The sequence below is a fragment of the Uloborus diversus genome, chromosome 4, assembly GCF_026930045.1.
Source record: "Uloborus diversus isolate 005 chromosome 4, Udiv.v.3.1, whole genome shotgun sequence".
Lineage (NCBI taxonomy): Eukaryota > Metazoa > Arthropoda > Arachnida > Araneae > Uloboridae > Uloborus > Uloborus diversus.
In genome coordinates this window covers 63979382-63995325 of record NC_072734.1, presented here as the reverse complement: position 1 = coordinate 63995325, position 15944 = coordinate 63979382, and the positions used below count along the sequence as shown (strand labels likewise).

Below are 15944 nucleotides of genomic sequence, written 5' to 3'. Positions count from 1 at the left end.
CTTTTACAAATCATATAGAAAGATATTAAACTTCAAACTTTTTAGAATGCTGAAATAAAATAAAAAGAATGTTTTTTTAAAAATTATTATTAGAAAGAAGCTCATAGGTCGGGGGGTATTACATCGATGGGATAAAAAAACAACAACGAATTCGGAAATAATCGTGGAATATCTATTCGGTATGAATCTGAAATAGGGCTATCGGACCTGATATCAGAATATTGACACCGCGATGTATCGTATTCTACACATTTAGTATCGATACATTTAGGCGCCCGACAATTCAACGTTTTACGAGCTAGGGGTTGCAAATGATATAAATTTAATGCATATTGACATAAGTAGTATCTGTAACAGAGAACAGCAACCGGCCATCTCGGTTAATAAATATACCAGCATATTATTCCCATAATAGCTGAAGAAAGGGTGCCCATGTGTGTGTATAAAGGGGGGAGGGGATCATGAGCCAGACTCATACCAATGAAATTTTTAGAGAAGTTATTTTAAAAGAATTTTAGTCTCCTTAAAGGGTGGCAGTTTTCTTTTGCAGTTTTTTGTCACACTTGAGGGGATAGGCATCTAGAAGATAAGTAAATATTTCACTCAATTAAATGAAAACTGCTAAAGCAGGGGTGCGGACAAAGGGGAGGGGGGAGGAAGGAGTCATAGTTCAGGCTTCACCATTGACTTTTTTGGAGAAGGTATTTTAAAATGATTTTTGTTTAAAATTTAAGAGTTGCACCCCGCCCCTTTTTTGAGAGGGGAGGCGCTATCGTTCTTGGGAGGAATGGGCACCTGATGCTTTGATGAGAATGAGTAGCAGAAGTAGGCCAGTTTCAATGTAACACAATCTCTTAATGCTAATGTTGTGCCCTAGATGATTTTTTTTAAAATATCAGTTTAAAAAATTATACTGAATGTTTATGTTCTTTATTCAATATTCTTGCTTAATTTCAGAGCTTTTTATTTCAAAGTGAAATAAAAGAAAGTGAATGCATGACATAAATCAGTACCACAAAATATGTCTTCTGCTTAGAAAATATTTCCAAACAAAGAGAAAGATAATTTATTTCCACTGCAGCAAATTTGAAACAGATGATTTTGGAATTTGTAATCATACATTTTTCACCAGCTGATATCACCAGCACAGGTGTAACTGGAATGTGAGAACAAGAACTGATGTAAATATTAATACAACACTTCCATACCCTTCCCTGGGTATGGGACAGCACTGTTCTCTTTTTGGCTCTCCAAAGATTTCAAGACTTTTGAAAGATTTATGACTTGCTTCATTATCAGTTGTTAGAGAAGTCACGAAGTCAGATTTCTAACTTTGCTGCACACAAAGTCTTTGATTTGGTAATGACAGCTACAATGAACTTCCACGTTCATGGCAGTTTTGATGAGTAAAATTCTAGAAATCTTGAAACACAAGAGACAAGACGCATTAATTAACCAGAATGGCATTATCAAGGAATTTCTTCTTCAATCAATGGCGTGCACCATTTTCTTGTGAGTGACGATATAATGTCTTCTGGAGAAAGTTTTGTGACAGACATCACACTGGAATCGTCTAGGATTTTCTGTGTGCCGCTCCAACACATGCCGCTTTAGAGTCTGCTCAGAATGGTATTGTCGATAACAGATGGTGCAGACGCATCGGTTCGCACTGGGATCTGCCTCGAAGTAAAGGGCACTTTCAATAATCTCACCTGAAACAAATAAACTTAGTTACTTTTTTCAATGGAAATAGATAGCATAACAAAATATTAAGACTACTTAATAATTATTCCTTAAAGAAAACTCCTAATAAAATTAAAATAATAACAATAATAATAAAAAAAATCATAATAAAAGCACAATTCAGCTCCAGGTTAAGTTATACATAAAATCAAAAATGTTGCAATAGTGTAGTATCAAATATATTGTAATACTGAATAGTGTAATAATAATTTAGTACAAATAAGGGATCTGGAACTATCCCTTGGACATTTTTCAAAATTGAAGTCTATAAAACAGTTGTAGAAAAGCTTTGGTCACTTTAAGGGAAGGTCATAACCTACCTGACCCACCTCCTGGATTTGCACTTGGTAGCAAGGCATATTAAGAAATCAGCTTCAATTTTGATGTTTGGGGGAGTAAAATAACTCATTTTTAGATTTTCAAAAGGGAGAAAATGTTAAGCATTAGGGTTTCACAAAAATATCTAAAAATTTCAACATTCATTTCATTATTTTAGCTTCTTAGTATGAATAACTTCTTGTGGAACATAATTATCATTATGCAAAGATACAAACACACACACCTCTCAAACTTGCAGTATGGGTCCAAGAGTAGTAAAGATTTTAGACTATTGTGGTTTTTAAGGTCAAGAAATTGTGTAGATTGTTAAATATTTTATTGCAAAAATGCTTTTTTTTTTTCCAAGCAATCATCATATAAGTAAAAACATAAAAATTATTCGTAAAAACGTATGTGACTTCAACTACATGTGCAATATAAAGATTACAAATTCTGATACACTCATCGGACAGGGTTCCCACTTCAGAGTGGAAATCAAAATACAGCACCCGATATTTTTCTATACACTACAGTAAAATTATATATACTATTATAAAATTAAGCGAAATTATGTAAATTACAATACAATTAAGCAAAAAAATTGGGATACAAAAGTGTATTAACAGCTAAACAAGAACTAAATAAATAACCCTAATGTATGAAATTGGCAAGTATGCAGTTATTAACTATTCAATTGAATCAAAGCATTAACTAAGACGGGCAACTTGTCTTAGCTATTAAGTTATACTATTTCACCAAAAGAAATGTGTATGGTTGTTTTCGAAAAAAAAAAACGAAAAGAAGTTGCGGATAAACATAATTAACTGCAATTTATTCAAAACATTGACCGAGACCGGTCATCGTGTTCTTTATCATTTTTTTAATTAAAAATTTGAATTTCAGCAAAAGAAAAAGTTTTGATGTTAAAAAAGCAGAAGAAGACAATGATGATGCAGGAAAGGCAGGTTAAGCAGGGAAAAAAAGGGAACGGGAGACAATTTGATTTTGTCCATAAAGAACTTCAATTAAAAAAAAAAGGAATAAAGCACTCTGCAAAAGTAAATCAGAACTTAAATTCAAAATTAAGTAGTTTAAAGAACTTTGAAGGACACATGGGAACCCTGCATGGTTTAAAAGTTAATGTTGTTGAAACTTAAAAATAAGTCTTCAAAATAAACAAATACAGTCGGACCCAGATTTAACGAATTTTTCTCCCCCCTCCCCCCCACCGAGTAAAATGAAGGCAAAAACCTCTATTTACCAAATAAACCCCGAATTAACAAATTATTTTAACAGCGAAAAAAAATATTTTTCGTTAATTTTAGTTAAAAAATAGTGTATTGCTTTCCAAATGATCTATCCATCTTTTCTAAAGCAGAAAGATACTTTTCTTGAAATAAGCAATTTTTGAGGGGCGATGGTGCAATCGAAAGCGCCTTCATTCTTCACAGGAGCAGTTGAGTCATGAGTAACTCCTCCAGGTGGATTTATCTGTCCCTCAGAAGAAGTCACTCCTGGGATAGACTTTAACGATTATGTCACATGTGATGATGGACTCTCTACTACCTGTGCAACTGAAGTGAATGAAATTGTTGATTTGTCTGAATCAATGATAAGCGATTCTGATGCAAAAAGCGATAATGAAACTCTCATTCAAACTGTTAAATTTTCTAATGCTTTCTGGAAACTGTAAAAACGTATCTCATGCAGCAGGATGTAAATGACACAGTATTTTCTTCTCTCCATAAAGTCGAAAGAGAACTATTTCGAGTCAAGTATCAAGGAAATCGTCAAGCATTTATTATTCAGTATTTTAAAATTTCAAATTAACTAGTGTGTAATAAGTTGCGGAATGCTATAAAAAGTACAATTTCTAAATATGGATACTTTTGTTTAGTTGCTTATTAGGGCTTTTAAATCAGGTAAGTGCAGATTTTCTTATTTTTTCCACACCCCAATATTACTAATAACCTCGATTTAACGCAGAAAAGTTTCGGTCCCGATGAACTCGTTAAATCGGGGTCCGACAGTAGTTCAATCTTTATGGACATTTCACATCTATAATGTTATTAGTGTGATAAGTTTCTACTCAGCAAACTGCAGGATTCATCGATTAGATATGAAGTCTAATGTGGACTAACAACATTTGCAGATTCTAGGTTTCGGGGATTAGGGATAAGTTTAAAGATTTGAGGAACAGATGCACTACCAGGATTATTGTTTTAAGCTATAAAATGTTTAGCAAATGCATTTCATGATTCTGCACTTCTATAGAAAGCAAAACTTATACATATCTCAAACATCTTAGTATATGAAAAATTGTTGATAATGATTTCTTTTACTGTAAGACACAATCAGATTATAACAACAGCTCGAAAATTTTATTTAGAAGGTAGATTTTTGCTAAGCAATCACAGTAGAACAAATGAAACGGAGAGAGTGAAGAAATGCTGAATATAGAAAATTAAAGAAAGAAAAAGGTTTCAAAAAAGATATATTTCATTGGAAGATTTTGAAAAAGAAAGTTTTATTTTCATTTTTAATACATTACATAACAGTACTGTTATCCAAATCCACATAGACATTTTTGATGAGTAACATCTGTTCTGTAAATAGTACCAAGAAAAAACATTATGTTCCCAAACAGTTTGTGAGGTGAAATATAAATGCTGAATGTATATATTCACTGTCTTACCACATTTGCAAAGCAGCCAGTTAAGAAGATTCTGTACGAGTGAGGGGAAAAAGGAAAAAATTGATATGCATGGATCGGTCAATTCAATGCAACTTTATTTAATATAAAGGCATACACATGTATCTGCAGGGGCAAATATCATTCCTGCAGCGTAATAGACACATTCGTTTAAACCTCCAAAACGGATGTTTGCCTTTTCCATCTCATCGGTGGTCAGACAGTACTCAAGTATAATGAAATGCTTTATTTCAAATTTGCTTGCAACTTTTCTATGAGATCTATTTTAGAAGATTTTTTCTTACTATATTAACAACTTTGAATCATGCACACATAGATGAAAATTTAAAATCGTTTAAAGAATAATTGAGATTTTACATTTAAAATTTAAAAACTGTCTGCCGAAAGCCCACACTGTTCATCTTCTGCAATTCAAATCTTGAATAAAATAAAAACTAAACTTTTTGCATGCAGAAAACATTCTACATGCTTTCTGAGGTCTGTCACTTCAGTTAAAAGTACGTCCATTCTTTGCATCACAAGGCAAAAGGCTGTACGAATATAAAAGAATGTTTCCTGAAACTGAAGTAAACCAGACAAAACTTAAGAAAATTGGCAACATACGTATGAACAGAAGCAATGCTTAGCACCACAACAATTCGTTGTTGAACCCAGTGGCCAATTTACCATGTTGCAATTAGGAACTGCCCTGAAGGGAATTTAAAAATGTACATGATAAATGTTTTACCTAGTTCTTCAATAGACAAGGGGTCCACAAACGTGTGGCAACAGGACCTCAAAACAGTTCATCCGCCACTTGTTCATTCAAACAAAACAAAGGTTCATCTGCTTTTATATAGTAAGACCACATTTGGAGTATGCTGTTCAGTTTTGGTCTCCTTATCTCAAGAAATATATTTCTGTGTTGGAAAGGGTTCAAAGAAGAGTTCCTAGACTAGTAAGGAGATTTTCAGATTTAGATTGTGATACCAGACTTAATAGGCTTGATATGTAGAGAGTGGAGCAAAAGAGAGTCAGAGAGGACATGATTCAGTTGTTTAAATTTATCAGGATGAAAGATGTTAACGGATTAAATTTTTCCACGAAAAGCCGGACGAGGGGGCATTGGATTAAGCTATTCAAATCTCAGGCTAACCTGGAAATTAGGAAATATTACTTCTTTAGAAGGTTGTGGGGCACTTGGAACAGCTTACCAGAAGAGGCGGTAATCAGCAAGGGGGTGGATAGCTTTAAGATCTTCATTGATCTTCATTGGGGACTAATAAATGGACTAGGACCAGCCTAGCTGGGCCCAGAGCCTATTGCTGGTCGTCACATTTGTATTTGGTTGGACGCTTCCATAATTTATAATAATTTTGTGGAAATACTGAATTTCCAAGCAAGCCTCCCTCCTCCCACAACATGTCTCGAGCAAAATATATTAACAAGAAAATTAATAGTAACCTGTTCAATCATAATGCAGTTTACTACTTACTTTATCTACATTAAAATACATATACAAGATAAAAAGGTAATACTAAAAACTAAAACTAAAATAAAATAAATTTCAGGTAATATTCAAACAAATTTTAACTCTTAAACTTTTAAACAATTTCAGTTTGATCAACAAACTTAAAGAAAACAGAATATATAGTTAAATTACTTAGTATTATCTAACTATCACATCAGAAATTTAGTACTTGATAACTCGAAACAGATAAGCTTTTCCCCATCTCATTCAAGTAAAAGACATTTATGGCTCAAAACAATGTAAATAAACATGATTAACAGACGTAAGTCTAACTTTGTAGGAGCTTATATTTGAAATGAAAGCTTACATTGATGAAGAACTTATATAAATAAAAACAAAACTCACAAATAGCAATACTAATTAAATAATAAAGAAAATTTAAGAGTAAGTGATCTTTTTTCAGTTTTTTTTTTTTGCATTTAAAGAGTGATAAATAAATGTCCTTTAACACAAAATAAATAAACAGATATGCTCAACAAGAACAATACAAAATATTAAGACACAAATTTCTCTCAGATGTAGATAAACATATTTAGCATTACAGAATAGAAATGTTTAATAATTTGCATAATTCTCACATTTTGTTTTTCTAAGTGAAAATCCATCGTCATTTTCTGAAGCTCCACTGTGGGCAGAGGACAAACATATTGGATCATATCACATAACAAAATAGTGAGCAACATCCGGACATTACTTGAAAAAGTGTCAAAACATAAAAGTTCTCTTGATTGAAGAATCTTGTTACTTATAGTTTTAAAATGTTAGTGCATTGCTTGTAGGAATCAAAATAACTGCTTTTGTCTCTTCTATTAAATTACTGAACTATTTCACGCAGTTCATACAATTCAAAAGGAAATAGTAAACATCATTCTTCTCCTCCTTATCTCATTCTCCTCTATTTTGCTGTTCAGTTTTGGTCTCATCTCAAGAAAGATATAATTTCTTTATTGGAAAGAGTTCAAAGAAGGTCTACTAAGCTAGTAAGGGGACTTTCAGATTTAGATTATGATACCAGATTTAATTGGCTTAATATATATAGCCTGAAGCAAACGAGGGTCAGAGGGGACATGATGCAGTTGTTCAAATTTATCAGGATGAAAGATGTTAACGGATTAAATTTTTCCACGAAAAGCGGGACGAGGGGGTCATTGTTTTAAGCTATTCAAATCTCAGGCTAACCTGGAAATTAGGAAAAATTACTTCTTGAGTAAGGTTGTGGGCACTTGGATGAAGTTCTAATGAGCAAGGGGGTAGATAGCTTTAAGAGAATCATTGATATTTATAGGGGACTAATAAATTGACTAGGATTAGCCTAGCTGAACCCATTAGCCTGTTGCTGGTCACCATACTTGTATCTATATTTATAGCACTAATTCTTTCCAATTTCATCAAAATATATCTCATCAAATCTTTCTTTATTGTATATTTCTATCATTTTCTCATATCAAAAATGAATATCCAAAGAATAGTTAAAAGTCACAGAGCAATCAAAAAGCTCAATTTTTGGTCTGCAAAAATATACCATGCACCATTTTCTTATGCAGCACAACATACTCTTGTCTCGAAAAATCTTTCAGGCAGACATCACAGTTGTACCGCTTCCGATTGGCGACGTGTTTCTCCTCCACATGCCTCTTCAACTTTGCTTTGGAGCTGAATCGCTTGTTGCAGACGATGCAGAGTGGCTCGGAAGTAGCAAACAGCAGGTCTGATACATGTTCAGTTTGCAGGTAAACCGTGTGTGGTGGACTGAATCCTAAATAAAGGAAGCACACTTTTAGGAAACTGTATAGTATTCAACATTTGCAGACAAACATGATTTATTCTACTTCTTATAAATTACAAGTATTTGCTACACATATTTTAACCCTTTGAGGTGCCTACAAAAAAAGCTTTTCCCTCCTAGTAAATTTAAAGTGATTATAACATGTAACTGAAGAGTATTATATGTCATTCAAGAATCCAAGGATCCTGTTTAGAGACTCCATTTTATGTCCTCAAAAATTGCATAGCAGTTAAACACGCTTTGGAAACTGACGACATAGAACTGCAATGGCAAGTTTTTAATGAAACACCGCAAAGGACCAGCAACAGAATTTCTTTCAGTAGTCTGCGGCACAAATTAAAAATCCAAAAAATAGTTTGCAAGACAAACCGAGATTAGATTTATCTCAAGATTAAAAAAAGCATTGAGAAATACTTAAAAGTAAGATGATAAATTAAAAACAATTACATTGGACATAATCTCTAGATGGGATGTAATCTATGGAGTACATCCTATAAAATATGGCACAACACTAAGTTCACTGAAATTTAAGTTTTTTTCCCTCCAAAAATTTTAGGGCTTTTTCCACCTCTTACTTAGAAATAGTCTGCAGGCTCTCTCAAGAATTTGCGACCTACGTTGCAACATTACGCTGTTTCTGCTATTGAGTGCGAAGAATTACACTAAGTTCTTTTTTCAAGGACAGTTTTCTTTATGTACTAAACTGTGGGTGGCACATGATCAACTTGGCACATTAGAAAGTCTTCTTGCCACGGTAAAAAACTTCTCACAATGCAAAAAATGTTGCAATGTTTTGGTACATTTTAATACCAGAAAAAATGACAGGTGGATAGGCTAATACTTTGCAAATGATAACATTCTAGTCTGATAGTAAAATACTTTCCACGTAAAATGAAGAATTTTTTTTTAAAATCAAAACCAGAATGCTTTATCGCCAGCTACACATATCATTAAAATTTTCTTTTTATTTGCAACATTTGTTTATATGGAATAAAAGTTGCATTTTATATTTTTAAAATTTATTACAAATAAATGCAATATCTATATTAAGTAAAGGTATTTACAAAAAAAATATAGGCACTCAAACAAAATTACTTTTCTAATTATTTTTAATTTTGGATTTTAATAGAAAATTGTTTGACATCCTTGTATCAAACATATAGTGGCTCCAAAAAGTGTTCATACACCTTGAAATTATGTAGTAAAACCAAAATAAAGTAAAACTGAATTCGAATATGAAGTCCAATTTTTTTTTCACATCATTCCTCTGCCATTCTAAATAAAACCCAGTAGTCTTTTTTTAATATTGCCTGATTTTATTATTGAAATTTGTCAAAAAAACGAAGAGACAAAGAAATAATACGTCACAAAAGTCATCGTACATTGAAATATTTTCGAATAAATTCATGATTAAAATTATCACGTCATATTTTTATTATTTTTTCATTATGTTGACACTGTAAAGTGATTTGGGTTTAATTTTTTGTTTATTTTTTCCCTAATATTTTGCTTATCATTTTAAAATGGTTGGTATTCATAAAAAACAACAAACGTCATTTGAAATTCGATTTTTTCCCTCACAGTAGTGGTAAATTGGTTTGAAATACCTCTAAATTAGTTATTTTATATCATTCTATAGTAAAGTGTTTGATAAAATGCTTTAAAGAAAAAATTGGATTGAAAACAAAGTAAGAAAAGATCAACCGACAAAGTTAATAAAGCGTGATCAGAGATTTACAGTTAAAAATTTGTGAAAAATACACATTTAAGTGCAGTAAAAGTTTCTGCAGAATTTAATGCAAAATTTTACAATTAATTTTCACCTCAAAATGGTCGCCAAGTTCTCTGATTGTTCGTACGAAAAACAGAAAGGTTACACTTTCCGTCGCAAAATCAACGATAAATAAGCTCAAAATGCTTTGAAGTAACGTCTTACTTAGAGATGAAAATAAATTCAACATCTTTGGTCAAATTATTGTATAATTGTAAAGAGAAGAAGAAATGAAGAATTTAATCTTTAGAATTTAGTTAGATCAATTAATCAAGGCGGTGAAGGTGTTCTTGTGTGAGGGGATTCAGGACTTGGAAGTTTGGAATTTTTTGGCGAAATAATGAATCAGGCTGTTTGTTTAAATATTTTAAAAACCAATTTTGAACTCTTAGCCAAAAATTTGGTTATCGAAAACAACTTTGTTTTTTATCAAGATAACGGTAGAGCCACAGTTTTCAATGTTTGTGTTTGGTGCCCCAAAAATTGTTCTCCTCATTCGCTAGATTTAAAATTAATGTAACATATTTAGAGAAATCTGGAGGCTAGATTACAAAAATACACCATTGAAAGAAAAGCGAACTAGAAACAGTAAGACTCGAAGTGTGGTTGAACATTTACTCAAAATTGCACAAAAAAGAAAAAAAAAACAATGAAACCTATTCTCAGACGTTTAAAAGCTGTTGTTGATACTGCATGATATTCTACTAAATAATAACTTAGTAAAAAGTTAGATTATTTCCTTATACAGATATTTTTTTCAAAGTGTATGAAGACTTTTGTGAGGACAAGTTTCTGGCACTTTTTGTTTATTGATTTCTGAAAAATCAAGCTTTATTATGTTATTAAAAATTTTCATGTCGTTTTGTTGAAAGTAGATCATAGATCTTATAATTAAATGTCTATTCCAAAAGACTAATTTTAACCAATGGACAGAGGCATATTTCATTGAAAATCATAAGTGTACGAACACTTTTGGGAGCCACAGTATTTGAAAACCAACTTAATGAATATAGTTTTAACATGTTTGATAAGCCTAAAAAGAACATCTTACAATATAAACAGCACTGTTGTATTGTACAAATTGCATAAAATTTAAGTATCAAACAATAGCCATAGAATCAATATGTTTTTAAAATTTTACCATAAAATACAATTTTGCAGAATTATAAATTTTTTTTTGCAATAATTTTCCTGTAAATTAGCAGTTTTTTAAGTCGCAGTGGAACCTCAGAAATTTGAACTAATTGGGGGTGATTCGGAAAATTTGGATTTACCTGATGGCTTATTTATATGTATATATATATATATGTATGTATAAACTCTTGTTATTTGTTCAATCAATAGTGATCTGAAACTCGTTGTTTTAAATTAATAATGAAGCAATTTTACCCCTGATAAGGCATGGGTGCCTAATTAGTCATCTACGTTACAGTAGCAGGATGCATATAGTATATAGTATGCATGTATAGTATAGTATAAAACAGCAGGGTTTGTTGATTTAAATCAGCTTGATTTAAATCATGATTTAAATTAATTGATAAAAAAAAACATTGATTTAAATCAATTGATTTGAATCAAGTGATTTTTAAAATCAAAATCCTAAATTAATATCAGTTCATTTTATTTTTAAAAATTAATTTTTCATTTTTAGAATGTGTTGCTCTAAATTTAACTATGCCGCATTATACAATCTTAACTTCAACAGGCAAAACTACATAGGTCCCTCTTGATATGTGTGAAACAGATTTTCTTTCTTTCAATATTGCTTTTACTCCAAAATTACAGTTCAATTCAGTATAGAACCAAATAAACATTTTCAGTTTTCTCATACACCATCACTGATATAATTAAGAAAAGTAATTGCTCAAGATATTCTTTTGCACTAAAACATACATGATGATGGAAACCATATTTTTAAGCAAAGAATAAAACAAAATCACTTCTTATCGAAGTATTATAACAAATTTATAAATCTTAAAAATGTATGGAATAGTTCGAGAACTTATCTTAGTTTGAAAAGTAAGCTGAATAGATTCATCTACTGTATGAAATATATTATGTTTATGAATGTAAAGTAATAAATAATTATAAATTTAATAAAAAAAAAATCTGATTTAAATAAAAAAAATCCGACTCTTTCGATTAAAAAAAAAATTAGAAACCCTGTAAAAGTGCTGAATCTAGAGGGGAGAAAACTGGGGAGTTTTTGCCTCAAATGGCAATTGAATCTAATTCTGTGTTTTTTTGCTGAAACTGGGTGAAAAAACTAGAAAGAAGTTGGGTAAGGGTGGCATTTCCAAGATTTGCAATGATCTTGAAAATCAAAGTTTTGACACTCGTATAAAGAAAAAAGAAGAAGCCGGTGTACTAATGATAATGTTTATGTGTATCAGTGTGATGTATGCTGCAGCTCAAGGGTTTGGAATTGGACTTTCCTACATTAATCAAGGCATGAGTGCAATTCCAGCTGATGTGTTGCAAGTGCAACATTGTACCATCAGGAAAATTCAATTTGTTTCATCAACGAAATATTGCCAAATTCAGTTCAAGAAGGTACAAAACTGTATTATACACTGTATTCAAACGTTTGCTAACAGTAACTATCATTAAAAATTAGCTTTCGAACCGTAGTTACAGATGTTTAATTTTTTAAAATCTAATTTTAGGTCTTCACTCTACAAGACGTTCGGACTATCCAGAGTTTCCGATTCTTGAGGTTACACTGTAGTTTGAAACTATTATTAAGGATTTTCACATAATATACAGTAATTCAGGTGATAGTAACCTATGACAGATGGGTCACAAGTAACCCAACTCATAATTTCAAGTGACCTACTTGAGTTCTGAAAATAAAATGTGAGAACAAATTATAAAACACAAACATAAAACATAACTCAAATAATAAATAAAAATAAAGAACAGTAATTCTGTTTGATAGTTAAGTTGTCGTAATGAATACACATCTCAATTAAAAATAAATAAATAAATCTTTTAAAACACTTTAAAGAAAAATTAAAATACTTTTGTCCCAGTGGCATAGTAGAAGGGGAAAGTTGAGGAAAGTGTCACCCCCTCCCCACTTTTTAATTCAACAACTTAATATTTCTGTAAATACCCCTTCTCTACTGGTTTAACTTGTTCATTTTACAGCTTTAAGTTAGAAATGTAATTCCTTAAACATACTTTATGGTTGATACTGACTCACAGTTAAAAAAGATTTGTGGTGATTGAAGTAACAGGTTAATGTTACTAGCAATCTCTCAGCATTCATGAGATTTAAGAAAGAATTGTTAATCATTTATTTGTGCATATAAAAACACATACACATATTAAACAAATTAATAAATATGAATAAAATAAGATAAGCTTCAGAATAACTGAAACAATTTTTGGTTGCTTTGTACAGCTGATCTGTTTCCCAAATCTTTTGAAGTAACATAGAAAGTAGCTGCCTCATAAATAAAAGAGCACAAAAAAAAAGTCTTTTTTTTTAAATATATATATATAAATGACTTTTTCTCAATTGACAAATTAAACACACTTGATGAAGCATCATATAAAAATATTTTTTTTTTAAAAGGGGGAGATAGAATATTTGAGTGGGCAGAGAAGAAAATATTAACAAGTACAAAAACTTATTCAAGAGTTTAAATGAAATGTCTTTTTATTTACACTTCCAGGGAACAATAAGGAATCCTTTATTTATTTATTTATTTATTTATGTTATTGTTGTTCTTTCTATAGGCGACTACATGCGGGGGGGGGGGGGGGGGGCAAGTTAAGCACCCTCCTAAAACTAACTTTTTAAAAATTTGGTGATTGAATTTTTAATATCGTTATTGATTAAAACTCTTTATAAAAATTTCGACACACAGTCTCAAAAATTGTGATAGATGGCATCAGTACATTCCCACTTTCTATTTCTAAGTTGCAGTTTAATTTTCATGCAATATTAACATGAGAAAAATTAAAAAAAAAAAAAAACACTTATTGAGTTGTCTCCTCCCCCATATAAGCTGCTTTTCGTTCCTTTGGTGAAATTTTAACAATGCATTAAAGTTTTATCAATTTAAGTAATATTGTAAAGCAAAGGGAGAGATAGGAGAAAAGAGAAATTCCTACCAACTTTTTTTTCTAGCTAATAAACAAGAGTAGAATAAGCTTTCCAGAAAACAAAAATTAATTTTCAACTATGTATGAAGAATGACTTGAAGTAATTAAGTAAAAGAATTTAACCAAACAATTCATTGTATTTATTTAATATTACAAATTGTGCACACAAAACGTTAGAGAAACAGCAAATACTGAAAGAGAAAATAAAAATCAAAATCCCATATACACTTTGAAGCTGAACATGTTGTAGTTAAATGAAAACAGTTACTTGCATTCGAAGGATTACATTAACTTGTGTGAATACTCAAAGAGTATATAAAATACTGTTTGAACACAGGTACTGTCAGCAGGGCCGGCTCTAGTATTTCTGCCATCCTAGGCGATATTGACAAGTGCTGCCCACCTCCCATTAAATAGAAATAATAATAATATAAAATAAATAATATATAAATAAAATAAAAATAATAACAAAGTGCTTAAAGTTAAAGTGAGTTTCTAGTTAAATTATTAACCGGGTTTTATATATCCAAGCACTGGTACACACTTTAAATTATCTTTTTTAACATTAAAGTAGTGCAACTTATGGCACTGAAACAAATATTAATATTTTTAAAAGACTTTCAAATTGCAAAATTTGCCGCCTCTAAAATTAAATTGAATTACTTGCTAAATTTTGAACTATGTTTTGCATATCCAAGCACTGGTACACACTCTAAATTATTATTATTATTATTAGCACTGAAGCAGTGAATTTTATGACACTGAAACAGATATTCATACTTTAAAAAAATGTGTTTCAATTTCGAAATTCGCTGCCCCTAAAATCTACCACCCTAGACGGCCCCCTATCCAAGAGCCGGGCCTGGGTCAGCATTTGGATTGATTGCGCCCCAACAAAATACAGGTGTCCCAGGTGGTTTGCATATGGGACCCATCACCTGAAGACCGAAAATGCTGGGGAGCTAGTTAAATGGTACGAAAGAGGATACATTCTCATACTTGACATGACTTTAAGTTTTTGTGAAGCACGTGCTCAGAAGAATGTATTTATAAGTTAAAATGAATAATCGTACCAGTGACCTGCGGTCTCAAGCAAACCAAGCAGAGCTTGGGCACTCCAAAATAATTTTTATTTCTCATTTGCATGTCCATAATTGACAGAAAGTATGAATTAGAAGTTTTTTTGTTATCTCGACTTACCCTGAAAATAAGTTAAACATTTATTGGTGGCCCAAATGACGATTTCCCGAAAAACGCATCCCTGGGCAAAGGGAAGAAAAAACCACACTGCACCCATGCACAAGAAGAACTGAAGAAATGTTCTCTGTGACTCTTATCCAATGATGAAAAATAAACAAAGAAAGACAATGATAAAGCACTGTTGGAGTTTCTTCAGATTCGAAACCAAGCAAACAGTTCCAACCACGGGGAGATAGATAACAAGAAATAAGCAGGGTTGCCAGATTGGCTTTTTTGAGCTAAACTTGAGAAAGTTGGCTTTTATTTTAAATTTATTTTCTTGGCATATTCCGAATGAGAATAAAGGCCCTTAAAGCACCACACAGCTTAAAACTTCTATTTTGGAGTCAGTGACACATAGGCTCCCTCTCCCCTCTTCCCGTTGTCATTCATGCTTTAGCTATTGTTATTAGAAATACATCCCTAGAATACAGGGGCGGCAAATAGGGGGGTCAAGAGGGGGCGGTTGCACCCCCAAATCTTTTGAGCAGAATGATAGAAAATGGATGAATTCAATTTATGTAAGTCGGAAATCAATGTTCACTAAAGGAAATCTCGCTGGTTCTCAGCAACTATTTGATGAAACTCGACACATTCTCAGACTAGAAGAAGTGTTTTTCGTTATTTGGATGATGACTTAGAAATTCATGAAGTATTTTCGGCTTTTTCAGAACATAGAAAACTGATAGAAAACCATGGTTAATTTTAACTAAAGACGACATTGCCTCATATAGGCTAAATATTTCACACT

At 31.7% G+C, this 15944-nt stretch overlaps 1 protein-coding gene across 2 annotated transcripts; it reads right to left on the bottom strand.

The window, feature by feature from the left end:
• Window positions 1-1589: 1589 nt before the first annotated feature.
• Window positions 1590-15344, bottom strand: LOC129221317 (uncharacterized). 2 transcript variants are annotated; one of them, XM_054855784.1, is made up of 3 exons: window positions 15155-15344; window positions 7839-8040; window positions 1606-1712 (listed from the first exon to the last, which is right to left on the bottom strand). In XM_054855784.1, the coding sequence occupies exons 1-3, from the start codon at window positions 15249-15251 to the stop codon at window positions 1709-1711; spliced, it is 303 nt and encodes a 100-aa protein (XP_054711759.1). In that variant the 5' UTR covers window positions 15252-15344; the 3' UTR covers window positions 1606-1708. The 2 variants fall into 2 exon arrangements, 1 of the variants encoding a protein (XP_054711759.1); XR_008580495.1 differs by lacking the exon at window positions 15155-15344 and having other exon boundaries at window positions 1590-1712; window positions 6863-8322.
• Window positions 15345-15944: the final 600 nt, after the last annotated feature.